The 25,100-nt window shown below is 40.5% G+C and overlaps 2 protein-coding genes across 5 annotated transcripts in view; one reads left to right on the forward strand and one right to left on the reverse strand.

Moving 5' to 3' along the window:
• Positions 1 to 16,539, reverse strand: naglu (N-acetylglucosaminidase, alpha). Of its 3 annotated transcripts, none has more exons than XR_015104295.1 (7): positions 16,059 to 16,539; positions 10,763 to 10,910; positions 10,518 to 10,664; positions 10,058 to 10,143; positions 5,381 to 5,637; positions 2,146 to 5,179; positions 1 to 2,073 (listed from the first exon to the last, which is right to left on the reverse strand). XR_015104295.1 is itself a non-coding variant. In XM_086140575.1 (6 exons), exons 1-6 carry the CDS (start codon positions 16,469 to 16,471, stop codon positions 3,975 to 3,977), a joined length of 2,256 nt encoding a protein of 751 aa, XP_085996701.1. In that variant the 5' UTR covers positions 16,472 to 16,539; the 3' UTR covers positions 1 to 3,974. The 3 variants fall into 3 exon arrangements, 1 of the variants encoding a protein (XP_085996701.1); XR_015104294.1 differs by having other exon boundaries at positions 1 to 2,077; XM_086140575.1 differs by having other exon boundaries at positions 1 to 5,179.
• The window catches only part of tfam (transcription factor A, mitochondrial), a 12,548-nt gene continuing 3,539 nt past the window's right edge, over positions 16,092 to 25,100 (forward strand). Inside the window, exons 1-5 of one of the 2 annotated variants that reach the window (XM_086140582.1) lie at positions 16,092 to 16,165; positions 19,828 to 19,970; positions 21,125 to 21,195; positions 21,288 to 21,437; positions 21,808 to 21,903. In XM_086140582.1, the coding sequence (XP_085996708.1) occupies positions 19,922 to 19,970; positions 21,125 to 21,195; positions 21,288 to 21,437; positions 21,808 to 21,903 (366 nt within the window). In that variant the 5' untranslated portion in view covers positions 16,092 to 16,165; positions 19,828 to 19,921. Of the gene's footprint in view, positions 16,166 to 18,461; positions 18,688 to 19,827; positions 19,971 to 21,124; positions 21,196 to 21,287; positions 21,438 to 21,807; positions 21,904 to 25,100 lie in introns of those variants that run through there. The other variant, XM_086140581.1, reaches the window with a different exon arrangement.

Consider the following 25,100-nt stretch of genomic DNA (forward strand, 5'->3'; position numbering starts at 1 on the left):
AGCAATAAGAAATAAAATCCCTTTATTAGTCACAGAGCCTGACGACTTTTATGACATGCCTGAGTTTAAGTTTCACATTTCCATTCATCAAAATACAAAAATAGCATTTATACAATAAAAAAAAATACCATCACATCAAAGGGTGGCAGGTGAAGCAGCTTCTAAATTACCAGAAAAAAAACTGTGAAGGGAAACTAAAATATGCAAATGTATCGAAATGCAAAGGGAACTTAACTAAGTGACCCATAAAAATAGATTTCAGGGTGATGATTGAATTTAATTTCATATAAAAATTGGTCCCTTCGAGACAAATGGGGTTTATCAGTAAAAGATCCATGTGTGGTTATAGTGTGCTAGTGTGTTGGCATAATCAAACAAATCTCATGTGTAACAATGCAGTTTCAGTGGCGGTGCAAGCGCAAAATTGTAAATGAAGTAGAAAATTGTTATGAAGGAGCAAAACCAAAGGGATTGTTTGGTAACTGTTCTACTAGCCTACTCGGTCTGATTCTGCTTACAGAAATTAATACAAAGAAAAAGGCACATCATCTAATTAGCATTGATCCAACAGGGATAAAATAAGTGGTCTTGGTCTCATTCATACAGATGGTTTACAGATACAAATGTCAAACAGTCAGATTAAAGGAGTCAATGTTTGGGAATATTTGCTATGAGTTTTTCCTCAAGAGTGAGCACAGAGCTATCTTAGACTTGAAGCTTTTGTAAGTTTAGTTCTCTCCAACATTACAAATATAAAAGTATCTAATTACCCAATACACAATACTAAATAAATGGATCCAATTGAGGAAAGAAAGATTTCTGATGCAGAATTATAGTATGCTCTGTCTTTATACAGACAAAACTATTATGATCCTCTAATAACGTTTTTAGTGTTCAACTTGGCTGTGAGACCTATAACACACAGATGGGTAAAATAAGTCTGTTTGCTTGACGTTAAAGCAGGTGGTCAACATCTATCACTTTCAAACAAATGTAGTGAGGAGCTTTCACATTAATTTCAAGAAGGAGTGTCTTTCTGTTCTTATGCTCTCTGCCGCAATATATTATTTAGTAATTTTTTTTTTCTTTAATTTATTTCAGCTTGTTCATGATCAGTGTACTGTTTGCTATATTTAAAAACTGTTAGTACTGCAATGACCAAAGTGGAAAACCAAAATGTGTCTTGTGTTGTCACATACAGGAAAATGAAGCTGTGAAACCAATAGAGCTAAAGCGGCAACTGACAAGACCCCTGCAATGATGTTTTAACTGATGCATGTGAAAAGATATTGATAAGAGCCTTATACAATATTAACTTGGTAGTGTAAATTACTACGACTGTAAGTTGTAGTAGTGGTAGTAGTATGATGTTGTCCAGTTGTGGCAATTAGTTCAACTGTAAACTGGTTTACTGTTCATTTTCAGGGGGGTGTAAGATGTCCAATTTGAAAATTATAAATGCTCTGAACTCAAAATAGAACTGGAATTCGAGTTACCAACTGCTTAATAGTATAGAACTGCAGTTAACATTATTCATAATTAAGTTTGTTTTGATGAAGCTGAAGTTTTCAGGCTAAAAATGTAAAACATAATGCCCCTAGCATTAAGGAGCAGATCTCATTAAACACATGTTTAAATGGCAACGAGGATATAGGGATGGGAAGCCCTTGGGTATTTTTCTCACTTGGTGTAGTAAGGTGGGACTAAGTAACCGTACTTAAACCATTCTCAAACATACTGAATGTTACCCTGAATGTTTATATAGCTATGCCACAGAAAACCCCCATGAAGAAGAAAAACATTGGATCAAGTCTTCCCATGCCCAGACGCTGGACACCGGGGTGAAGGTCGGGAGCTAGGCCCGGGGTGGAACTCGATGGCGAGCACCTGGTTGCTGGGCCTTCCCCTATGGGGCTCAGCCGGGCACAGCCTGAAGGACTGACCCTGGGCTCACCACCCACAGGAGGGCCATGGGGGTCTGGTGCAATGCAAACCGGGCGGTGGCCAGAGCTGGGGACATTGGCAGTCCGATCCTCAGCAGCAGAAGCTGGCTCTTGGGACATGGAATGTCACCTGTCTGGTGGGGAAGGAGTCCAAGCTTATGTGTGAGGCAGAGAGATTCTGACTAGATATAATCAGGCTCACCTTGGTGCACAGCAGCAGGTCTGGAACCAGGCTTATCGAGAGGCGCTGGACTCTTTTTACTCTGGAGTTGCCCCTGGAGAGAGGCGCTTGGCAGTTGTCAGCATATTGATTTCCTCTGACTCGACGCCTGTATGTTGGGGTTCAATCCAGTGGATGAGAAGGTAGCCTCCCTCCACCTTCAGGTGGGGGGATTGGTTCTGATAGATGTTTGTGGCTATGCACCCAACAACATTTCAGTTTACCCACCCATCTTGGGGTCCCTAGAGGGGCTGCTCGAGAGCGTTCCTACTCCCTCGTCCTACTGGTAGACTTCAATGCTCACGAGGGCAATGTCAGTGCGACTTGGAATGGCATGATCGGCTGGAACGACTCCCGAGCGGAGTCTTGTGATTGGACCTCTGTGCTCGTCATGGATTGTCCATAACAAACACCATGTTCAGGCATAATGGTGTCCAGAAGTGCACCAACACACCCTAGGTCACAGTTCTTTGATCAACCTTGTGGTTGTGTCATTGGACTTGTGGCTGAATGTCCTGGACACTCGGGGTGAAGAGAGGGGGGAAGCTGTCAACTGATCACCACCTGGTCGTGAGCTGGCTCCAATAGTGGGGGAGGATACCGGTCAGACCTGGCAGACCCAAACATAAGTACAGGGGTATCACACTCCTCACTCCTCAGCCTCCCTAAGTGGTGCTGGAGAAGAGGGGCCGCCGGGTCGTTGAACCTCGGATCCAGGAGGAGCAGTGTGGTTTTCGTCCTGGTCATGGAACAGTAGGCCAGTGCTATACCTTCGGCAGGCTCCTTGAGGGGGCATGGGAGTTTGCCTAACCAGTCTACATGTGTTTTTTGGATCTGGAGAAGGCATTTGACAGGCATCCCTCCGCATGGAGTAGTCAGATGAGGTGGCTTGGGCATCTGGTCAGGATGCCTCCCGGACACCTCTCGGGAGAGGTAAGGAGGCCATGGGGAAGACTTAGGACACGCTGGAGAGACTGTCTGCAGGCTGGCATGGGAATGCCCTGGAGTCCCCCTAGAGGAGCTGGACCATGTAGCAGGGGAGAGGGAGAACTAGGCCCCACTGCTCCCGCAAACCGACTGCATATAAGTGTGAGAAGACACTGAATTCATGTCACAGTATGAAACATTTCCAGAAAAAAGACTATTAACAGCTTATTAAACCCACTTCCCTGACTTACTATCCTCATGAGGCATCTTTAACTCAAAAAAGTAGATGTTCTTTTATTGTACGTTTCTAACCTAACTCAATCAATTTAGATTGTTGAACTTTCAAAATCAACTAGGAAAGCAAGATTCTTTGTGATGCTGGACATGGAGCCCAGTTTGATAAACATACTGGATCTGAATAGATTCTGACTTAGAGAGACCAAACCAAACCAAAATAAAACAGCATTAGACTTCAGGCTGCCACAAATATAGCTTTCAATCATTTATCATAAAGCTCCTGTTTGTTTTACCAGTTTCTTAACATGTTAGGATTGATTGATTCAGCATCTTCTCCATAAAAAATATTGAAAACAGATGCACAAGTGACATTTCTGTTTAAAAAGAAACATGTTCAATAAGGTTCCTGTGAAATGCCAAAACATCTTCATTCTCTATGATTTATATTGATAAAGCATTATTTTTAATCCATGTGCACTTTCGATGTAGAACCCTTTTTTTTAACCTCCGCAGTGTGGATTACTTTCCCCATTCTCACTTGAAACGTACACATCTTTGTCATAATTTTTGGAACATCCACAGTAGATTGAGAGTGGAGGAAGAAATTCCTTTTACTGAAAATCTTTCAAAAATTTTGTCTCTGCTGACTATAGTCTTTTTAAGGCCTGTGGGTAGTACTTTAAAAAGATTCTGCGGGCAATCTCATACGTTTTTCCCTGAGGTTTGATAGGGTACTTTCGGCCGTTGTAAATGAATCCCCTCTCTATTTGGAAAGATGCCTTGATAAATGTGTCAGAATTAAAAGGCAATCCACTGTCTAGACATTCCACAAGAGTTTGGACAAACAAGGCCCATCGCTGTGCATAGTAGTCCTCTATGAGACCACCCCATTGTTTGTTGGCATAGTCCAGGATCTCACCACTTGGACCCCATAAAGTTATCTGATTTCTAGCATTCATGTCATAGAGCTGTGCCTCCTTCTCATCCACTGCAAAGGATTTGGCCCGTTCCAGCCATAGCCCCAACAAAAAGTTGGGCTCGCTGTTAAGCAAATGATTGAGCTCTGGCAAAAGGTCATACACCAGGACCCCACCTGCAGTTAAGAGCTCTGGCAATTTGTGACTATGGAAGGCATCTACAATATCCTGATAAAATGAGATTGTCAAAACTTCTAAGACCTGCCGAGTAACATCTACAAGATCATATCGGAAGGTCTCTTTGGACATATGATATGGAGCCACCTCAATAATCAGTTTCCAAGCTTCAAACAAGTCACCTGGGTCATACCACAAGTCTGTTTTCATGTGAAAAGAAGGTCTACGCACCAATGGACTGTGGTTGTGATTTTTGTAATGTGGCAAGGTGCAGTTATAAATGCTGGAAAACAGAAGTTTCCATGCAGCGGTCAAATTGTCGTGAGTGCTACCATAACGTCGTATAGCATACAGTGACACCCACTTGATCAAGTTGACAGGTTCCTTACGCCAAGCCAGCTCACTCATTAATTCATATATCACAGGATTTTGCTCTATACCTTCGGGGGTCATGCCTACACCAACCATGGTGGTGTTTGAAAAATGCAAGGCTTTGAAGGGTCCGGAATTGATGCTCTCCACTGTGCCAAATAAACCACTATTGCCTCCAAAATTATGCAGCATGCACCAGATGAACGGCTGTCCATAGAAGGATTTGGTGTAGGAGTAAATTGGCTCAGTCTCTGCAAACAAGTCCAACACAATCATTCGTCCAAGGGGTACTCCATGTAGTAGGGCTTGAATTTGGGCTGGCTGCCAGAATTCAGTGTCACTGAAGAACAGCCATCCTTGCATAAGCCAAATTGCCAGAGGATCGACTAGAGGGAAAAAAAGAAATATAAATGAGGAACAAATGCATTTTTTTTTTTTTAAATGAGCTGACCCCCACCAAATAAAAAAAAAAGTCAGTCAGGCGCTTGAGGAGGTCTTTTTTTGTACAAGTGTTAAACAGGGCAAATACACAATTAACAAACACCATTTAAAATGTTAACTTTTACCCAAAACACATAGGCACTCACCAGCTGTCATTGAAGCAAAGACTGAGCGACTAATTGCTGAAAGGTAGGTGGGGTCAGAGGATGGTGGATGCAACTCGTTGAAGGTGTCAGTGTTGTAGATGTGGTCTGTACCAAATTGTCTAACAACTTGGGACAGAAAGAGGGTACCGATCTGGTGAAATAGTGGGTCCCTGGGGTCAAGAATGTAGGAGCACGAGTAGCTGCAGTTAAAGTGAGACCAAGGATCCAATACTGTAACATTTGCTTGAGGATACAATCTGAAAGATAGAAAACATAGATCACAAATAAATCTTTACGTAACAACACCTATACTTCGCCATTTCTCTCCAGAATAGTTGTCTGAAATAATACACGTACACTCAGTCACCACAACTTGAAGACGAGGATGTTGTAGGTCATTACAAATATGTTGCATGCCTGATTACTTTGGATAGGCGGGCTGGAATTTGTAAAAAAAATAAAAAATAAAGTCCACCCAAGAAGCAACAAATATACTAGATTCACAATCTTCTTCTTCTTCTTCTTCTTCTTCTTCTTCTTTTGGCTTTTCCCGTCAGGGGTCGCCACAGCGAGTCAACTTTCTCCATCTAACCCTTTTCTCTGTATCTTCCTCTCTCACACCAACTACTTTCATATCATCTCTCACTACGTCCATAAATCTTCTCTTTGGTCTTCCTCGAGACCTCTTGCCTGGCAGCTCCAATTCCAGCATCCGTCTACCAATATATTCACTATCCCTCCTCTGTCCATGACCGAACCATCTCAGTCTGGCTTCTCTGACCTTCTCTCCAAAACATCTAACATGTGCTGTTCCACTGATAGACCCATTCCTGATCCTATTCATCCTGGTCACTCCCAAAGTGAACCTCAGCATCTTCATCTCTGCAACCTCTAGTTCCGCCTGCTGTCTTTTGGTCATTGTAACAGTTTCTAGTCCATACATCATCGCTGGTCTCACCACTGTCTTGTACACCTTTCCTTTTATTCTGGCTGAAAGTCTTCTATCACATAGAACCCCTGACACTTTTCTCCACCCATTCCAACCTGCTTGGACCCGTCTCTTCACCTCTTTTCCACACTCTCCGTTGCTCTGGACTGTTGACCCTAAGTACCTGAAATCCTCCACCTTCTTGATCTCCACTCCCTGTAGCCTCACTGTTCCACCTGAGTTCCTCTCATTCACACACACATATATTCTGTCTTGCTGCGACTACCTTTCATTCCTCTCCTTTCAAGAGCATACCTCCACCTCTCTAGATTTTCCTCTACCTGTTGTCTGCTCTCACTACAGATCACAATGTCATCCCAGAAACATCATGGTCCATGGGGATTCCTGTCTAACCTCATCCGTCAGCCTATCCATCACCATTGCGAACAAGAAGGGGCTCAGAGCTGATCCCTGATGGAGTCCCACCTCCACCTTGAACTTCTCTGTTACCCCTACAGCACACCGTACCAGTGTCTCACAGCTCGCATACATGTCCTGCACCAGTCTAACATACTTCTCTGCCACTCCAGACTTCCTCATACAATACCAGAGCTCCTCTCTTGGCACCCTGTCATATGCCTTTTCTAGGTCTACAAAAACACAATGCAGCTCCCTCTGACCTTCTCTGTACTTTTCTATTAGCATTCTCAATGCAAATACTGCATCTGTAGTACTCTTCCTAGGCATAAAGCCATACTGCTGTTCACAGATGCTGACTTCTGCGCTCAGTCTAGTTTCCACTACTACCAACTGCTTTTCCACTCTTCATCCTCTTCAATGCCTTCCTCACTTCACTTTTACTAATTTGTGCTACTTTGTGGTCTACAATAGTCCCCTCTTCTACCCTTGCCTCTCTTTCATTTTCCACATTCATCAACTCTTCAAAGTACTCTTTCCATCTTCCCATCACTCTTCTAGCATCTGTCAATACATTTCCCTCTCTGTCCTTTATCACCCGGACCTGTTGTACATCCTTTCCATCTTTATCTCTCTGTTTCACCAACCTGTATAGATCATTCTCACCCTCCTTACCAACCGAGCATACAAGTCATCATAAGCCCTCTGTTTTGCCTTTGCTACCTCTATCTTTACTTTTCGCCGCATCTCCCTGAACTCCTGTCTGTTCTCTTCAGTCCTCTCAGTATCCCACTTCTTCTTTGCTAACCTCTTTCTCTGTATACACTCCTGCACTTCCTCATTCCACCACCACGTCTCCTTATCTACTTTCCTTCTAGATGACACACCAAGTACTCTTCTACCTGTCTCCCTGATAACACTAGCTGTAGTTGTCCAATCATCTGGAAGCTCACCTGACCACCCAGACCCTTTCTCAACTCCTCCCTGAAAACCATGCAACACTCCTCCCTTTTCAGCTACACTCTCACCTACAACTACTTTGCAGTCATTGATCTCTTTCCGGTTACCTCGTCTACACAAGATGTAGTCTACCTGCGTGCTCCTACCTCCGCTCTTATAAGTTACCCTATGTTCCTGTTTTTTCTGGAAAAAGGTATTCACTACAGCCATTTCCATCCTTTTTGCAAAATCTACCACCATCTGTCCCTCTGCATTCCTATCCTGGATACCAAATCTGTCCATCACTTCTTCATCCCCTCTATTGCCTTCACCAACATGTCCATTGAAGTCTGCACCAATTATCACTCTCTCATTGCTGGGAATATTCTGCATCACTTCATCTAACTCATTCCAGAACTTCTCCTTCTCTTCAGATTCACATCCCACCTGTGAGGCATAGCCACTAACAACATTGAGCATCACACCTTCAATTTTCAGTTTCAGACTCATAAGTCTATCTGACATTCTTTTCACTTCTAGGACGTTCCTAACAAACTCCTTCAAGATAACTCCTACTCCATGTCTCTTCTTGTCAGTACCATGATAGTATAACTCAAAGCCTGCTCCTAAGCTTCTAGCCTTACTACCTTTCCACTTGGTCTCCTGGACACACAGTATATCCACCTTCCTTCTCTGCATCATGTCGACCAACTCTCTACCTTTTCCTGTCATAGTCCCAATATTCAAAGTCCCTACTCTCGACCCAGGCTCTTTCCTTTCCTCCTCTCTCTCTGCTCCCGAACACGCACTCCTCCTCCTCTTCTTGTTCTTGTTCTTTGACCCACAGTAGCCCAATTTCCATTAGTACCCTGTAGGTCATCAGTACCAATGGCGGTCGTTGTTAACCCGGTTTGCGACCGATCCGGTATGGTATAGTTTTGGTTGACTCGCATATATACTAGATTATATACTATATATACTAGATTCACAATAAAGATCCAAAATCCAGTCATGTACAACTTCTTTCTGTATGCAGTACTTGAACATGCTATACTATGAAACTGTTAGGCCCATAAGAAGTTGTGATTGTCTTCCAACCAATTCCCAGTCTGAAGGAACACACATTTACGATTTTCACTTCAGCAGTGGAATTATTTCTCTACAACATCAGAGGACAACCTCCGGGTGTTGTTTTGAAAATGGTTGCAAAACCAGCAATGCGCGCTGTGTTCTCTTCTCATTAACCTGGATGAAGTGTACATACTGACAGATTGTACAGATTAGATTTGATGTAGCCATAGTAGATGAATTCATTAAATATTTCTCCATCACACCTGGGATGATACAACAAATGATCCAAACAAATTATACAACATTTGTCAAGTCTCAATTTTTTTCCTCAAGGGGTTTCATTGTTCTCCAGTGGGTGATTTATATGGTATGAGTGGCTCTGCATCAAAGATTGAAATCAGGGACAAAATAACTGCATACCAAATTGGTATCTCAAAATGGTTTTAATGTGCCAGTTTGATCAGAAAACGGTATGTCAGGCAGCTTCACATCAAAAAAGGAAAACAAAGTGTGATTGAGATACTGCACATTAAATTCATTAGGAGCTACTCATATGTGGGATACTCTATTCTCTTGATTGGGATTGCTGATAATCACTGGCTGAAAAACCTATTCTGTGAACTCCACTATGTTTTGATGTCCTTGCAGATGTCCTGCTATTTCCTTTGCCCGGTTCTTAGTGCTCATATCACAGATAAACGACTCTGATTGTATTTGTTTTTTATCCAGCATTGTGTCCAGTGACGACTTTGGATAAGATAGACTTTTTAATGATCCCTCAGCAGGAAAAATAACTTGCTACAGCAGCATTAAGGATAAAGGATAAAGGAAAAAAATGAACAAGGGTGTGAACAATATAACCAACAGAAAGAACAAAATATGTAAAAAAAACAAACTTGTTATTGGATCTCACATCCATACTTTATATGCAAATAAAAGAACCTTTAGCATTTCCTGCATTTGATAAAAATCAAAATAAGAGCTTAACGAGCTATTTGTGATTGTGGTGTCAAAAATTAACACTAATCAAGTTGCCATATGAGCAGACACCAACCAACATATTCATTGACTATTAATTCAGATTCATTGATTGTACCAGCTCAATATAACCAGATAACATATATTAACAGACATAAACATCTGGTCTCGTCTGGTTACAGAAATGATATAATTTCAAATTTAACGTTCAATTTTTTTTTTCACCTTAATTAAATTTGTTTAGCCTATGACAAATTCTTCATTCCTTTAAGGGTAACTGAGACTCCGATAATTGTAATACACATTATATTTTCATAATGTCAACAATTCTCATTGTGTGTTACCTGAGCAATCCCTTGGGAATGTTGCCCGAGAAAGCAGGAAGCACTGGAATCATCCCAAATGATCTCATTCGCTCAAGGATTTTCAGCTACAAAAGAGAAGAAAGGTTACATTTCCTCTATATGGATATTATCATTCGTCTATTGTTTGAATATGAGTTAATGTTGGTTCAACTTTTTATTGTGCTGCTGTCCACATCTTTATAAGGCTATTCAAAAGCAGCCTATTTTTATATTCTGCATATGAAAAATTAGCTGCTATTGTATTTCACTTAAACTTCTGAATATTTACAAAAGAAAAAAATAAAATAAACCATGGAAACTATTACAGATCCAAGATATTTTCAAAATGTATTAGAGAATATGACCAACCTGAAGAAAATTGCTACAGGTTAAAGTACTTTAGTGTGTCGTATTCAAGAGCATTGAATTAGAGGCTCTTTAAGTAGTAAAATGGACATACTTGGAGTACTAGCTGGCTTACATGCCAGGATTGTGGCAGGGGTCCACCAAACTTGTTCATGTTTCCCATTCGGTTCCAGGCAAGAAATGCTGGGCCAGAGAAGAACTCTTCAATTTCGGACTGATTTAAACCCAAAACTCGGTAAACCTATTGACACGGTGTAACAGTTGCATGTATTCAGGAGCTTATAATTGAAAATACATTAAAGTTTAAAATGGTTTTATGGTGGACAGGTATGCTCCTACCTCTTGCCAAAGGGTCTCTTGGCCAGTGAAAGCTAATGGCAGATTGATCCCATTAAGTGCCATCCAGTCTATCTCTCTCTCCCATCTAGACCAGTCCCACCACACAAAAGAATAGCTGGCAGTGCAGACATTCTGGTAGTAGCGAAACCTACATATTAACAAAATAACATGAAGGATATTATAAACATTAAAGACTGAAAGAATTCAATAAAATGTTCAAATGTACCCCTTTGTTCCTGAGTTACACCACTGACTTTGTCAGTAAAAAGGTTCTCCGACTTTGTGATCACAGTGACGTGAAAGTATTTGGGAAGATCAATATCTTCATCCTTAGCGGTATTTGCAAGTCCTTGACAATGTTGCCCCTCTTTCAGACATAGTACTGCCCCGACAGCAAAGGCTTCCACAACCTACTGCTCTACTAGGCTCTCTGAAATTAAATACATTAACCATGATGACGGTGAGGAAGACTGCTAATGAAAGTGCACCACAAACTGGAGATGCAAATAGCTTTAAAAACATTGAAAGCTTTTTAAACAATTCAAAACTCATGCACCTAAAACATTTAATCCTGTTTCATGGCCTGTAGCAGTGACCCAGTACCTTAAGGTGTATTTTGTTTTTGCAATGCAGGGTTTGATTCAGTTAGCTTTTTAACCACAGTTTTTAGATTCATAGTACCGTAATTTCCAGACTATTGAGCATACCAGAATATAAGCCGTACCAGCTAAAAATAAATGAATAAATATATGTATAAATATGCGGCACTTGTCTATATGCCGCAGTGTCCATGTTGTAACACGCAAGTTAACACAGAGAAATTTTTTTTTACTTTTAATTAAAAACATAACAATAACAAATACATACTGGAAATGCTTTTTCATAACAGTGCATCTAACACTGCTGATGAAGAAGATTAATAATAAATAACACAAGGAAAAGTCCATCCATCCATTTTCCATCCAAGCTTTGTTCTATTTCAGTTGATCGCCATCTTCATCTTCCAACTGCGCACTAAAACCATTAAAGTCATCTTCTTTGGTGTTGGAATTGAACAGCCTCAGAATTTCACTGTAATTTCATTGGTCTGATGTGATGGGGCTAAAATGTTTTGAAGCTCATTAGCCCCACAAATATTCATAAATTTGCCGCATCATTGTTTAAGCTGCAATGGAAAAAGTAGCGGCTTATAGTACGGAAATTATGGTAATATCCAGTTTCAGAAACAAAAGTTGGTCTAACTTCATCAATCTGTAGTTCACTAAAGTGTTTCCACACTGACTTGTGAGTGTTCCATGCACGGGTTCAACCAGCTCAACCGGAATTCTTTAAAATGCAAGCTTAACATGCTTATGCAGGGTCAATGGGGCAATATGTGTAATTTCTGTATTATAATTCTTGGGAACTGAGATGGTTTGTTCATATTCTGAACTAATAATAAAACTAATCAGAGCACTTTTTAATTAATATTTGCACAGTTATAAATGAATGAATGAATGAATGAATGAACACTCAAAACTCTAAAAAAAAGCACATTTGCAATTGCTTGAAATCAACACAAATGATAATACAACTAATGAACAAACACTGCATATTGATGTAAAATTAAATGCAACATAAAAATCAATTACCCTTCGTGACCTGCCAACGTAGAGGAGGGGTTTGCGTGTCCCAGTGACCCAAGGAGCAATGTTGTCAGGGCTTTATGCCCCTGGAGGGGTCACCCAAGGCAAACAGGCCCCAGGTGAGAGACCAGGCAAAGTGTGGCTCAGAATACCCCCATAAAGAAGAAAATCATCTGACCCAGTTTTTCCTAGCACGGCCATGGGTCACCATGGCCCCCCCTGGAGCCAGGCCCGGGGACAGGGCTTGGTGGCGAGCGCCTGGTGGCCGGGTCTTAATCCACGGGCGTGGCCGGCCACAGCGCAAAGGAGCAACATGGGTCCCTCTTCCCCAGGAAGGGCCAAGGAGGCAGGGTGCAGTATGAGCCGGGCGATAGCCGGGGTGGGGGACCTTGGCGGCCCGATCCTCGGCTGCAGAAGCTGGCTTTTGGGACCTGGAATGTCACCTCTGGTGGGGAAGGAGCCCGAGCTGGCGCACGAGGCTGAGAGATTCCGACTAGATATAGTCCGACTAACCTCGACACACAGCGTGGGGTCTAGAACCAGGCCTCTTAAGAAGGGCTGGACTCTTTTATTCTGGAGTTGCCCCAAGTGAGAGGCACCGGACAGGTGTGGGCAAATTGATTGCCCCCTGTCTCGGTGCCTGTAAGTTGGGGTTTAACCCGGTGGATGAGAGGGTAGTATCCGCCAGTGCGTGCCAGTGCCACCCTGAGGCTGCATTTGTGGCCACATAACATAGGATGCTTAAAAGAAAACATGTATAAGTGACATGAGGATTAAGAGGGGGGTTCTTCAGGGGTCACCACAGTGAATCAGCCTCCTACAGCTAACCCTATTCTCTGTACCTTATTCTCTCAAACCAGCTAATTCCGTGTCCTCTGTTACTGCATCCATAAATCCTCTTTTTGGTCTTCCTCTGGGTCTACTCCAGTTCCAACCTTAGCATCGTTCAACTAATATATTCGCTATCTCTCCTCGCAATACCATGTCGATGCAACTACACAATGGTAAAAATGGCATGCCATCTATTGAAGCGATAAGAAATTGCCGCTGCTAAAAGCCTGGAGCCTCTAATCTTTACTCTTTAACTCCAAGATTATACTTCGTAAACTGTGCAATGCTTAGCCATGCCTGGCATGACTTTACAGTCCGTGCACATAACATAACTGGGATGAGCTGGTGCGGGTCTAATTCACAACGGATAATTAAGAGGAAGGGTCCTTCAAATGGATTTAGCCGCTGCACAAGTGTCCATAGTGCATGCAGTAAACAATGAAAAGTAATGCACAACAATGCTCCATTTGTAATGCACACATTGATGTTGCTGTACTGTGCTGCAGTAAGGGGTGGGAGTTCCCAAGAAACTGCCATCATAGAATTAAAAAACTTAGATAAACCACTGTATCTTCTAACATTTGATCATGTCACACATTTCCGAATGGCTTGACCGTATGGGAACTTACAGGCATTGTTGTTTCATTAAAACCTCTCTGACTCATGAGACTGGATAGCATGCGTGTATGTTTGTGTGTGTGTGTGTGTGTGCGCGCGCGTGTGTAATTTAAACGACAATGCCCTCTCTAGCTAGTGAAGGTCTATGGCTACAACTCAGATAAGTTGGCTGATGTCCAGTGTTTACCAGTATGATTTGGGTGGGAAAACACCAAATGTTTTGCCAATGTCAGTTGAATTTAACTCAATAAATTCAACTATAAGGGAGTCTGCAAGCCAATATACATTAAAGGGATGCAAGATGAGAAACAAAATAAGTACTTTTTATTATCTTCGCTTTGTTCAAGAAAGAAAAATAAAGAAATGTTAGACAATGTATTGAGATGTTTTTCTTGAAAATTTGTGGTAAAGATCAATCCACAGGCCTTAATCAGCTATAATGATTGCAGGGCCACATATAGAGACAAATAACCATTCACTCCCTCCATCACATCTGGGCATTTTTTTAATGTAATTCCCTTTAACCTCCTGCATGTTTTTAGACTGTGGGAGGAAACCGGAGAAAACCCACACGGACATTGGGAGAACATCCAAACTCCACACAGAAAGGCCCCCTGTGGGAAACAAACCAGGGTCCTTCAGACTCTGGGGCGGACGCGCTAACCACTGCACCAACGAAATCAAGTGAATCTGATGGTGAAAAACAAAAGAAAAATGAATAAAGAGAAAGGAAATTATAAATATTATAGCTAAAGTATCTGACTACTCAGATAGATCTTTAACACTGTGAAAGTAGAAAGAAACGTATTAGGTCTGTCAGATCAGTGAATTCAAGTCAGTTTACACAATCCTTAAATAAACCTAAATTTGAATTAAGTTAAAAAATAATTTTGATGTGACTGAAGTCTATTTTCATTCTGCACCATAAACTTGGAAGTAGTCCAGCTACTTCTACCTTGACTTGGTTTGTTTTATGTACCTAGTCTCTTTTCTTTTTTGATTGACTTGGTAATATAACACATTTTGCAAGCAAGCTATTCTTATGAGAAAAAAACATACTTCTGATTTATATTTGATGATTCTTTCTGCTTTTAGGCCTCTAAATCTGAGTGACTTATTTCATATGACACATACATTAAATGTCAAATAAATTCCTGGATCAGTATTTATGTACTTGATATTCTACAAGGATGACTGATGACCCATCTATAGTTCATCACAGTCTCAGTAAAATCTCTGGATAAGGTGGCCTCTTTTCAGGCTCAGCTCATTGAGAGAAAACATAGGGAATTCTGGATTCTGAATACCCAGCAGGGAAGCAGGTTTCAGCGGCATTGAAGTTTGGTTAGATGTAGATTTAATGTGAGCTACCTGAAAATTCAATGACAGGATGTTGATTTATTTATTATGGAGGATGGCTGGCATTGATGGCTGGCAAGTACTTGTAGTAGGCCGTTGCAATACCAACATACCTGTAGTTATTAATTCACTCAGTATGCAATGCTATGAGCAGTACTACCACTAGAGGATTTTAAGCCTTCTGAGCCACTAGATATCAGTAAAAAGTTATTGTAGGACTTCCACATTCATGAACACTGATCTTGTTGTTAATGTGGTCATGGTTACAGGAACTGCTGATATTTCTTGTCTTACATTTCTCACCATAAGGTTAGACTGGTTGGGTTAAAATGTTGTTGAGTAATTGCTCTCATTCAAATAATTTTCCATGAATCACAACCATCATGTTAACCATGTAAAACAAATCTTGTAATTCTCATTCTAGAGCCTACAACAGCTAGATTTAATTGAGATAGTGACACAATAAAGGACTACAATTGTCTACATAAAAGCTATATATAGGGTACATTTAGTAAGAGAACATTTTCAATTCAAGACTTCCACTTGTAACTGAGTCGTAAGCAATTAAGTACTCTTCATTAAGGATCTGAGTATTTCGGAGACTGCTGTTTCAGTTGAAAATGGTGATGTAAATTAAAAAAAAAAAACAAACCGAACAAACATCTGCTAGATGAGAATGACCAAATCATAAAAAGTTTACAAAAGAATCAAAGTAAACCGAACCTTTTAAAAGAAAGTCTTGTCTCTTCTTTGTTAATTGGAGCACCACTTGTTTTGTTTTTTATTTGTGGTGTGTTACTAGTTTATAATGATAGCACACGCTTAAGTGAGTTGGGGGTGCTCTATACCAGAGGGTCACTGACCTGTGCTGCGTGCTGATGCGCAGGACACCGGATAGCCTTGGGAGCGGACGAGGGAGATCCAGCTGATTACCGGACCAGGAAACGTGACAGTTGCAGAAATACTTAAGGTAGTTGTAAACTCCAGATGCCACAGACACGCCAGTGTTTCCGGTGGCTACAATCTTGTTGTTCCTGGTGGACCTAAGCTCGCACACGTCCAGGCTGTCGTTAGCGAGACTCCTGTTGACCACCACAATGAACTCGGTAGACCGGTTACCGAGCAGGCGTTTGAGCAGTCCGCCCACTGCTCTGCTCTGCGCTTTGTCGCTAACTAACGGCTTTAGGTGTTCGAGAGAGGGAAACTTACGGTTTGCCGTGACGCAGAGACACAGAACACCGAGCAGAGCAAAACTGAGGCCGCTCCAGGGTGACATTTTGGCCCCACGATCGGACTAAGTCAGATTTTCCCACCGCAGTTCTAGTTTGAAAACAACAGCTCCATTTGTAGGGAACGAGGAAGCGCTGCTGTGCCCAGAGGTTGTTAGCCAATCAGAGAGCACTCTGCTGACTGGTCTAGAATTCCTAGCCAGTCAGGACACGCTATTTCAATAGACTCATTTAATGACGATTCACAAATATGATCACAAATATGATGGTACTTTCAGAGGTGACCCGATTACAGGTCAGAAAAGGGCGCTGGATGATTTTAAGTCCGTGGATCATGTAAGCTTTGATTTAAAGTACACATGTGTGTGTGCCTGCATGTTGGCATGCAGCAACAGTGCTGAGAGAAAACATTATTTATGTCGTCGTAATTAGCGAGACACTCACAGTTGTTTCTAGTATTCTTTGGCTTGTCTTGGACAGACCCTCTTCTAAGTAGCTCTAACATCCACATTGAATGAACAGTGGATTTGTGAGAGACTTTGCATCACTGAACTCTCTTGCATTCAAGGGTTTCAAATTGGCTGCAGGAGTGGGGAGGGGGTGAGGTGGAGTCGGGGTGGGGTGTTTACTAAGCCATACAGAAGTATTAGAATGACTTACGAACATTTTAAACTTCCCCCTAATTAAAATAGTTAATTATCCACTTGTCGAAGTAAATGTTAAATAACCCCACTTTCAATCAACGTTGTTTTCTTCATTGTCAGACTCTGCTTGCTGGTATTAGCAGTAATCTCAGTATTTCTTGTACTGATGACCAGGCGATCGCGAGAGCCTCCTGAATCAATGCAAGCAGCAGCTTTGAGAGCCGGAATTTTCAATTGGTTTTATCAAGCAAATAACAAAAATAACACAATCTGAAGCATCCAGGTAACACCTAAAATATCAATTCCTGATCTTTGAAAACATTACATCTAACTAGAAGAATGTGATTATTTGACTATGAGTCCTCAGCCCAAGTGATCATTTGTTGTAATATAGATCACCCTCCGGTCCCTGGACCAATACCGATCCGCGGATTATTTGGTACAGTTGGATCCTGTCCCGTTCTACCAAGCCATTATGTGTGAGTGGATCCTGCGTATTTGTCAATGAAGCAATAGAAGAAGATATTTAGACTCAAGCCAGTGTTTAATTCAGCATTCAAAATAAAGCACACAGAGCTCCGGGTCTGATCTTCTATTCCCTGGCAACCAACAAAGTGTGTCAGTTCATGAAGTCTGACTGACTATGCTTTCCTGACCCAGTGTTTTTATAATAAAAAAATGGAATGTGCAGTGGTAGGTGTCTTCTTCTCACTGGTCCTGGACTATTGTTATGGTCTTCTCCCATCAACGTTTTCTTCGGGGGGACTCTAACCCCCTCTGGACTTTAACTCTTTGGGTGGACTCTAACCACCATGATATTCTAACCTCTTTTTATAGATTTTTTTTTTTTATTGTATTTTGACTGCTTCCAACTAGGGCACTTGGTAATACAGTGACAAACAATGTTATAATTTCCAATTGCAGAACTTTGATAAAACAGGCTTCTGCTTACCTCTTTTTGTTGCAAATGTTGTTCGCCATTGTTGTCAGAGTTGCCAGTTGTCCGTTGTGGATGATTCTCTGTTCAGACTTCACTTCTCCGTTTTCATCACATCACCAAATTGTTGGATCCTGTCCCATTCTACTGCATGTTTGTTAATCAAGAAAATCTTTCTTAGTACAAATTATATTTTTTTCATTAGGACTTCCTGATCTCAGGCTTCTGTCTATTGTAATTGCCAAATTTGCAAGGTTTTTATGATATGAACCCCCGCGCCTCTCAGTGAAAACATTTTCATGCATAAACTGCCCCCTGGTAGAAAAATAGGTTGATGTAAATGATTGGGGTCAGCTTGATAGAAAACACTTTCCAGCCCACCAAGTGGCAGTAACACGGCTGTAAGCTGGTCTGTCAATGACAAGTGAAGAAGAATATTTTCCCACAATGCACCGCGGAAGCAGAAGGCGCCTTTCGGTGCTCCAGCAATTTGACGCTGAGGAGGAAATACGCCGGAGCTTGTACCACTAGTTTTGGGACACTACGGCTGTTTGAGGTCCATTTTCGCAACATTATTTACGCTTCTTACTTGTGACATGGCCCCGTTCTGCTCCATGACGGCGGGCGTCACTGCTCTGGCGAAGTCCTTCACTTTCTTCTCCTGTGCGAGCACCTTGGCGAGGTAGCTAACTTCCCCCGATAACGGTCACAGCACAGCTTGCTGTTAACAAATTCCCACAGACTGGACATGGGATATAAAACTTGAGTTAAGGTTAAGTATAAAGTTTCATTATTACCACCTCACGCAATTGTATTACGTGAGGTTAGCGGACTGTTTGTTTTTCTGCAAATAATAAGACAAAGTCACTAGTTTTTACTCTTTTACTCAAAGGTGTACACAATGAAACAAACGTCCCTTGCAATTTTATGAGCAATAAAATCGACAGTGTAAATAATAGAATACTACCTTAAACTTAATTTATTATAAAATGCCCAGAAATATTAAAACGCCACGTTACTGTCTCCCGTAATAAAGGGACTGCTGCGATACATAAACAGCTCAACTGCAGCAAGTGTATTAATTTCCAAAAAACACATTCGATGGAGAAATAAAACTACATAAAAAAACAACATAAACACTGCCAGCAGTTCATGATTCAGATTGAAAGATGTAGCACGTTTCATCTTATTTTCAGTTTTTTTTCACCATTATCATGGTAAAAGTTGCACTTTATTTTGTCCTTGGTTTTTTTACTTAATTACTAGAGTCTAATAAACAAGCCTTTTTTGGCTTTGAAATTAATCTGAAATCTGATAATTATCTGCTTGTATTTGTTTTTTCTGCAAATTCTTAATTCAGTCGAGTGTTTTCAAATTGATTGAAGGGTAATCAACCAGCAGTAAGGCACTTTTAAAAATTAGTGACTTATAGAGGACACTGTTCATTTAAGAGTCAGCAGAAACAGTGAAAAGTTTAAAGAAAATGAGCAGGAACTTAGCAACTTATTATTTTTAAAACCTGTAATTATTGAAGTTGTATTTAAAGATAGTTTAAATGTTTTTTTTAATTTTATACTTTTGCATTTTAACACATGAGAACCATATATTTCGCTACTTTGAAATTGTCAAGAGTTATCAAATATTTGGCTTAACAGAATGGTTTACAGTTCATTTTATATGTCAATCAATAGATGAATTTGCCACTCTGGATATTTGGGTGTTTTTAAGGAGTGAGTTATGCTGACCCCCAATGATTACTCTTACTTTATTGCAATAGTTTTATGATGCCATCTATACCTGCTTTTTGTCTGATGTGCGCTAGATTTAACCGAGTCCTCCAAGGTGTGAGCGCCAACCCTGTGAGATGTCTGACATCTCAGACTAGCAGCCCTCCAAAACGACCTCTCAATGGATACATGCGATATGTCCTGCAACAGCAGCCTGCCATGAGGAAGCAGAACCCTGGTAAACATGCAGCTGCAGAGGTCTCATTTCAAATGCTGCAATGAGATTGTATATTTTATATATATATATATATATATATATATATGTATGTGTGTGTGTATGTATGTATATATATATGTATGTATGTATATATATATATATATATTAAAAATAGTGAAATGGAAAAGAATATCAGCATTTTCAGATAAATGTATTTCAATATTGGTTTATAACTTAGTATCTGCTTAGCCATGATTAATTCTCGAATTATTGCTCTTTTCTCATCATTTGTGTTCACTGTAAAAGCTACAATCATAAGCATTCCCGAGCATGTAAGAATGTAAGATAAGCAAATTCATTGAAGTAATAACGTAATTAGAAGTAGTAAGAATGCAACACATTAAATCCTTAAATTCTAAAATTTACCAAACCAATTAAGATTTTATGACAGTTATATATCCGCATTGCATCAGCAAAAGTTTGTATCACTATTCTCAAAATAAAAAAAAAAAAACAACGTTATATTTTATAAAGATATTAATACATTTATGAGTCATTTGGTCAGTTTCATTTCCCTGCAGGGTGGGCTGGATCATTTATAGCTGGGGTGGGCAAACTTTTTGGCTCAAGGGCCACATTGACTTTAAAAATTTGACAGACGGGCCGGGTCAGCACAAGATCCGATACATATCCAAAAAAAAAAACGCATTTGTTAACAGTACATATCAGAGTTGTCTGACATTTGCTTTGAAAATAAAACCAGCTTGCTTTTGAAGGCTGTGATGTTTGCTTGCATGTCATGCACAAACTGTTTTTTCCCTTGTAGCTCCACATCCAGCCCATTCATGTGTGTCAGTATGTCCCCAGTAAAGGCTAAATCACAAAGCCAATCTGTGTCATTCAGCTCAGGAAAATTCTCAAGTAGCCCCCAAAATGAAATAATGTCCTGTTTGAGCTCCCACATTCATTGATTCATTACATTACATTACATTACATGATCCACATCCATTATCCACTATCAATCATTCAATCATTCACATTGAGTATGAATTCTGTACCAATCTTTGGCGGGCCAGATTAAAAAGACCAATGGGCTGGATGTGGCCCGCGGGCTGTAGTTTGGCCACCCCTGATTTATAGCTTAATCAATCAATGATATATCTGCTCACCCACAGAGATCAAATTAGTGGACATCATCAGGAAGATTGCCCATCAGTGGAGAACGATGAGCCCCGAACAGAAGCGGGTATTTAATCTTCCAGATCATTATCTTGATGTGACAAAAACATTAGCGCCAAAGTGTCAGTTCAAAACTCGTGTCACTCTCTTACAATGAAGCCATTTGTGGAGGCCTTTGTGAGGGACAACGAGCGCTTCAAAGTTGACCTGCAACAATACCAGTCTCAGCTAACCCCAGCACAGATCCAGCAGCAAGCACTGGAGAAGAAGCAGAGGACGGCCAAAAGGAAGGCCATCCGCAAGAAGAGGGTAAGACTCAGATAAAGATAAAGCTGAAGTTATCCACTGATTGGTCATTAACTTTCAGATTTTTAAGAAGTACCTTGATAGTTCGTGATCCAAAATCAAGATTTTAACCCCATCACATACGATCACTTTCTTGTTCATTTACCATCACAATAAAATTGATGTTTAGTGTGTGGACATTTGAGCATGTAATCTTGGGGCATGAATCACAGATCAACAGTTGTTTTTTTTTTTTTTTTATCGATACATCAACTAATAGATCCAGTAGTTAAGAAAATGTTCCTCTACAGTTCACTCATTTCTTGACTAATATAAATACCTGTACTTGTATTGCTGATGGGGGAAATGAGACCAATACACTGTTGTCCTTTAGGAATTGACCATCCTCGGGAAGCCCAAACGCCCCCGTTCTCCTTTTAACATCTTCATGTCAGAGCACTTCGAAGAAGCAAGAGGAATCACCACCCAGGTCAGAGATTGCATAACAGAACATTTATGAGACAGTTGAAATTATGGTAGGACATGGACCAGTCACTGCAGATGCTGTGTAATGTATACAAGATATTTGTAAATTATTTTTCTACTTTTTGGAAAGATGTGGTATTTTCAAGTAAAACCGTGCTGATTTTAGCAAATTTCTTGGTGATTTTTAGATTTTAAATGAATAATAGCCATTTTATTGCATACCTCCATTATTTTGTAGATAAATGAATTAACCTTAGTGAAAGCTGATTAGATCATATTGAAATTATATTAGAGTAAGTAGCCAAGAAATCTGGAAACAAAAGTTAAATTTCTTTAAACATTATACATAATTTACATCTCAGTTATTTCTTTTCATGTTGGAAATAAAAATATGCAAGACAATTAATATACCTATCGATAAACAACCATCCCTTGTTATTCCATTCATATATTAACAGTAAAAATTCAATGTCAAACTGAAGATTATTTAATATTAAATTTACATTACAAGTTCCAGATTGGAGTACGCACCCAAGCATAAAACTGCTCATTCCAGCATCTCTAATGACGATTAGAGATTAATATATGAATATGAGTCATGGCATATAAAATGACATTTATGCTAGCCTCTAAAAGAAATGTCCAGACAAGTGGATTCTGAAAACAGCAGCTTTGAAAACGGGGATGCTGAGTATTTGTTTGACATGGTCAATAAACCTTATTGTGCACTGACGAGGCAATATGATACAAATATGAGGACAAATACAAAATTAGGATAAACAGCTGAAGCTACAAAAGGTAGAGCAATTGAAAAGGAGTCACGGCAGATTATTTTCACAAAAGTAAAATTCACAAACTGGTGGAAACAGAACAGAAAACATATGAAAGAAAGTTTCTTCTTCTTCTTTCGGCTTTTCCTGTCAGGGGTCGCCACAGCGAGTCAACTTTCTCCATCTAACCCTATTCTCTGTATCTTCCTCTCTCACACCAACTACCTTCATATCCTCTCTCACTACGTCCATAAATCTTCTCTTTGGTCTTCCTCGCGACCTCTTGCCTGGCAGCTCCAATTCCAGCATCCGTCTACCTATATATTCACTATCCCTCCTCTGTACATGACCGAACCATCTCAGTCTGGCTTCTCTGACCTTCTCTCCAAAACATCGAACATGTGCCGTCCCTCTGATAGCCTCATTCCTGATCCTATCCATCCTGGTCACTCCCAAAGAGAACCTCAACATCTTCATCTCTGCAACCTCTAGTTCTGCCTGCTGTCTTTTGGTCATTGTAACAGTTTCTAGTCCATACATCATCGCTGGTCTCACCACTGTCTTGTACACCTTTCCTTTTATTCTGGCTGAAAGTCTTCTATCACATAGTACCCCTGACACTTTACTCCATCCATTCCAACCTGCTTGGACCCGTCTCTTCACCTCTTTTCCGCACTCTCCGTTGCTCTGGACTGTTGACCCTTAGTACCTGAAATCCTGCAAAGATACCTGAAAGAAAGTTTCTCTTGACATTTAGTCAGACTAAAGTGAAAAGGTTGTGTCTTTTTATACAATGTGCAGGTAAGGAAACATCTTATTTTAATGGTATCAGTGTGAGTAGCGTCTCAGTGATGAAGACGAACAAAACATCACAAATAAAAGTTGTCTCATGGTTCAGGCATCCATCCCATGCTGAGCATGTACACTGTTCAGAACTTAACCTGAAACAAAAATCATCTTGAAACAAAGAAAATAAGTCAAGCCATTGACTAATCAGTTAAAGTGGCTGAAGAGCAAAGAGAGCTTGATATGCACCCCTGAAAAAAATTAACCACTGCAGATTTTTCAAAAATTGGCACCTCTACATACTGTATATCTCAGCCATTCCATTCTAGTGTCTTGAATTCCAACACAAGCACACCTGTGTCTACCTTATACGGTACTGATGAGGGGTCACATGAACCAAATCTTATTTAATGAGGAAAATTATTAAAAACATTGCTGTGGTCGTCACTGTCGTCTTGCAATAGGGCCAGCTAGAAGGCAAAAACAGTGCTGGCAATACATCAAAAGTAACTGGTAAAATACATTGACATTGCTAAAAGAAATAAAGAAAAGTTTTGTGTGAGGAAAAGATGACCTCTATTCTGGCTTTACTAGCAGAGGGTTAAAGTTCACGTCGGGGTGCTTCCATCCTTAACATTTCTAAGACAGTGATTCATAAGAACAAGGTCAAACAACAGGCATTGGGAACATCAAATACAGTCTGGCGGAGGTAGAAAAATGACTCCGCTGACCAGGATGACCTTCACCTCATTTGGATGTCACTTAGGAGTAGTAGGATTCCCACATGACCTACAAAAAGAAGGGCAAATGGTGAAATGGCATTAGAAACAAGCTCTTAGAGGCTAAGCTGAAGCCCTTTGTCAATGAGAAGCAGAGAAGAGCCAGGCTTAATCTTGCAAAAGACCTTGAAGATTGGACCATCGAGGACTGGAGTAGAGTCATCTTCTCCGATGAGTCTAATTCCCAGTTTTCTTCAACACCTGATTGTGTAAAGGTTAGACCGAGACCTCAAAAGGCCTACAAGCCACAATATCTCGCACCCACTGTAAAATTTAGTTGAGGAAAGGGTAATGATTGCGAGATTCCTCAGCAAAACTGGAGTCAGGCAGATATGTCTTCGTGAAGGATGCATGACTCAGGCTATATAAAAGGTTATCCTGGCAGAAAACTTTTTGCCTTCTCATTTGACAATGTTCCCCAAATTTGAGGTCTGATATTTCTTGGCATGGAGGCATGGTGCATTACTTTGCTGTAGCATAATAATTCTTCATTCCTCATAGCTTGGTTGATCAAGATGTGGATGAAGGACCATCAGATGAAGACCTTATTATAGCTAGCCCAATCTCCAGACCTGAACCCCATTAGAAACCTTACGATTGTGTTTAGGAGGAACATAGGTGGTGTGAAGCCATCAAACAAAGCTAAAATGCTTAAATTTTAGCACCAGGAATGGCATAAAGTCACCCAACAGCAATATGAAAGACTAGTGAAGAGCATGCCAAGACACACCAATGATTCGATAGCAGGAAAGGGTTATTCCACCAAATATTGACTTCTGAGCACTTCCAAAGTTAAAATAGCCCTAATGTGTTGCTTAAATGAATGTGAACTTGTTTCTCGTTTTGCACTATTAGAGTTCTGAAAA

The sequence above is a fragment of the Fistularia commersonii genome, chromosome 33 (assembly GCF_037954325.1).
Source record: "Fistularia commersonii isolate RoL2024-O1a breed Wild chromosome 33, RoL_Fcom_v1.0, whole genome shotgun sequence".
Taxonomy (NCBI): Eukaryota; Metazoa; Chordata; class Actinopteri; order Syngnathiformes; family Fistulariidae; genus Fistularia; species Fistularia commersonii.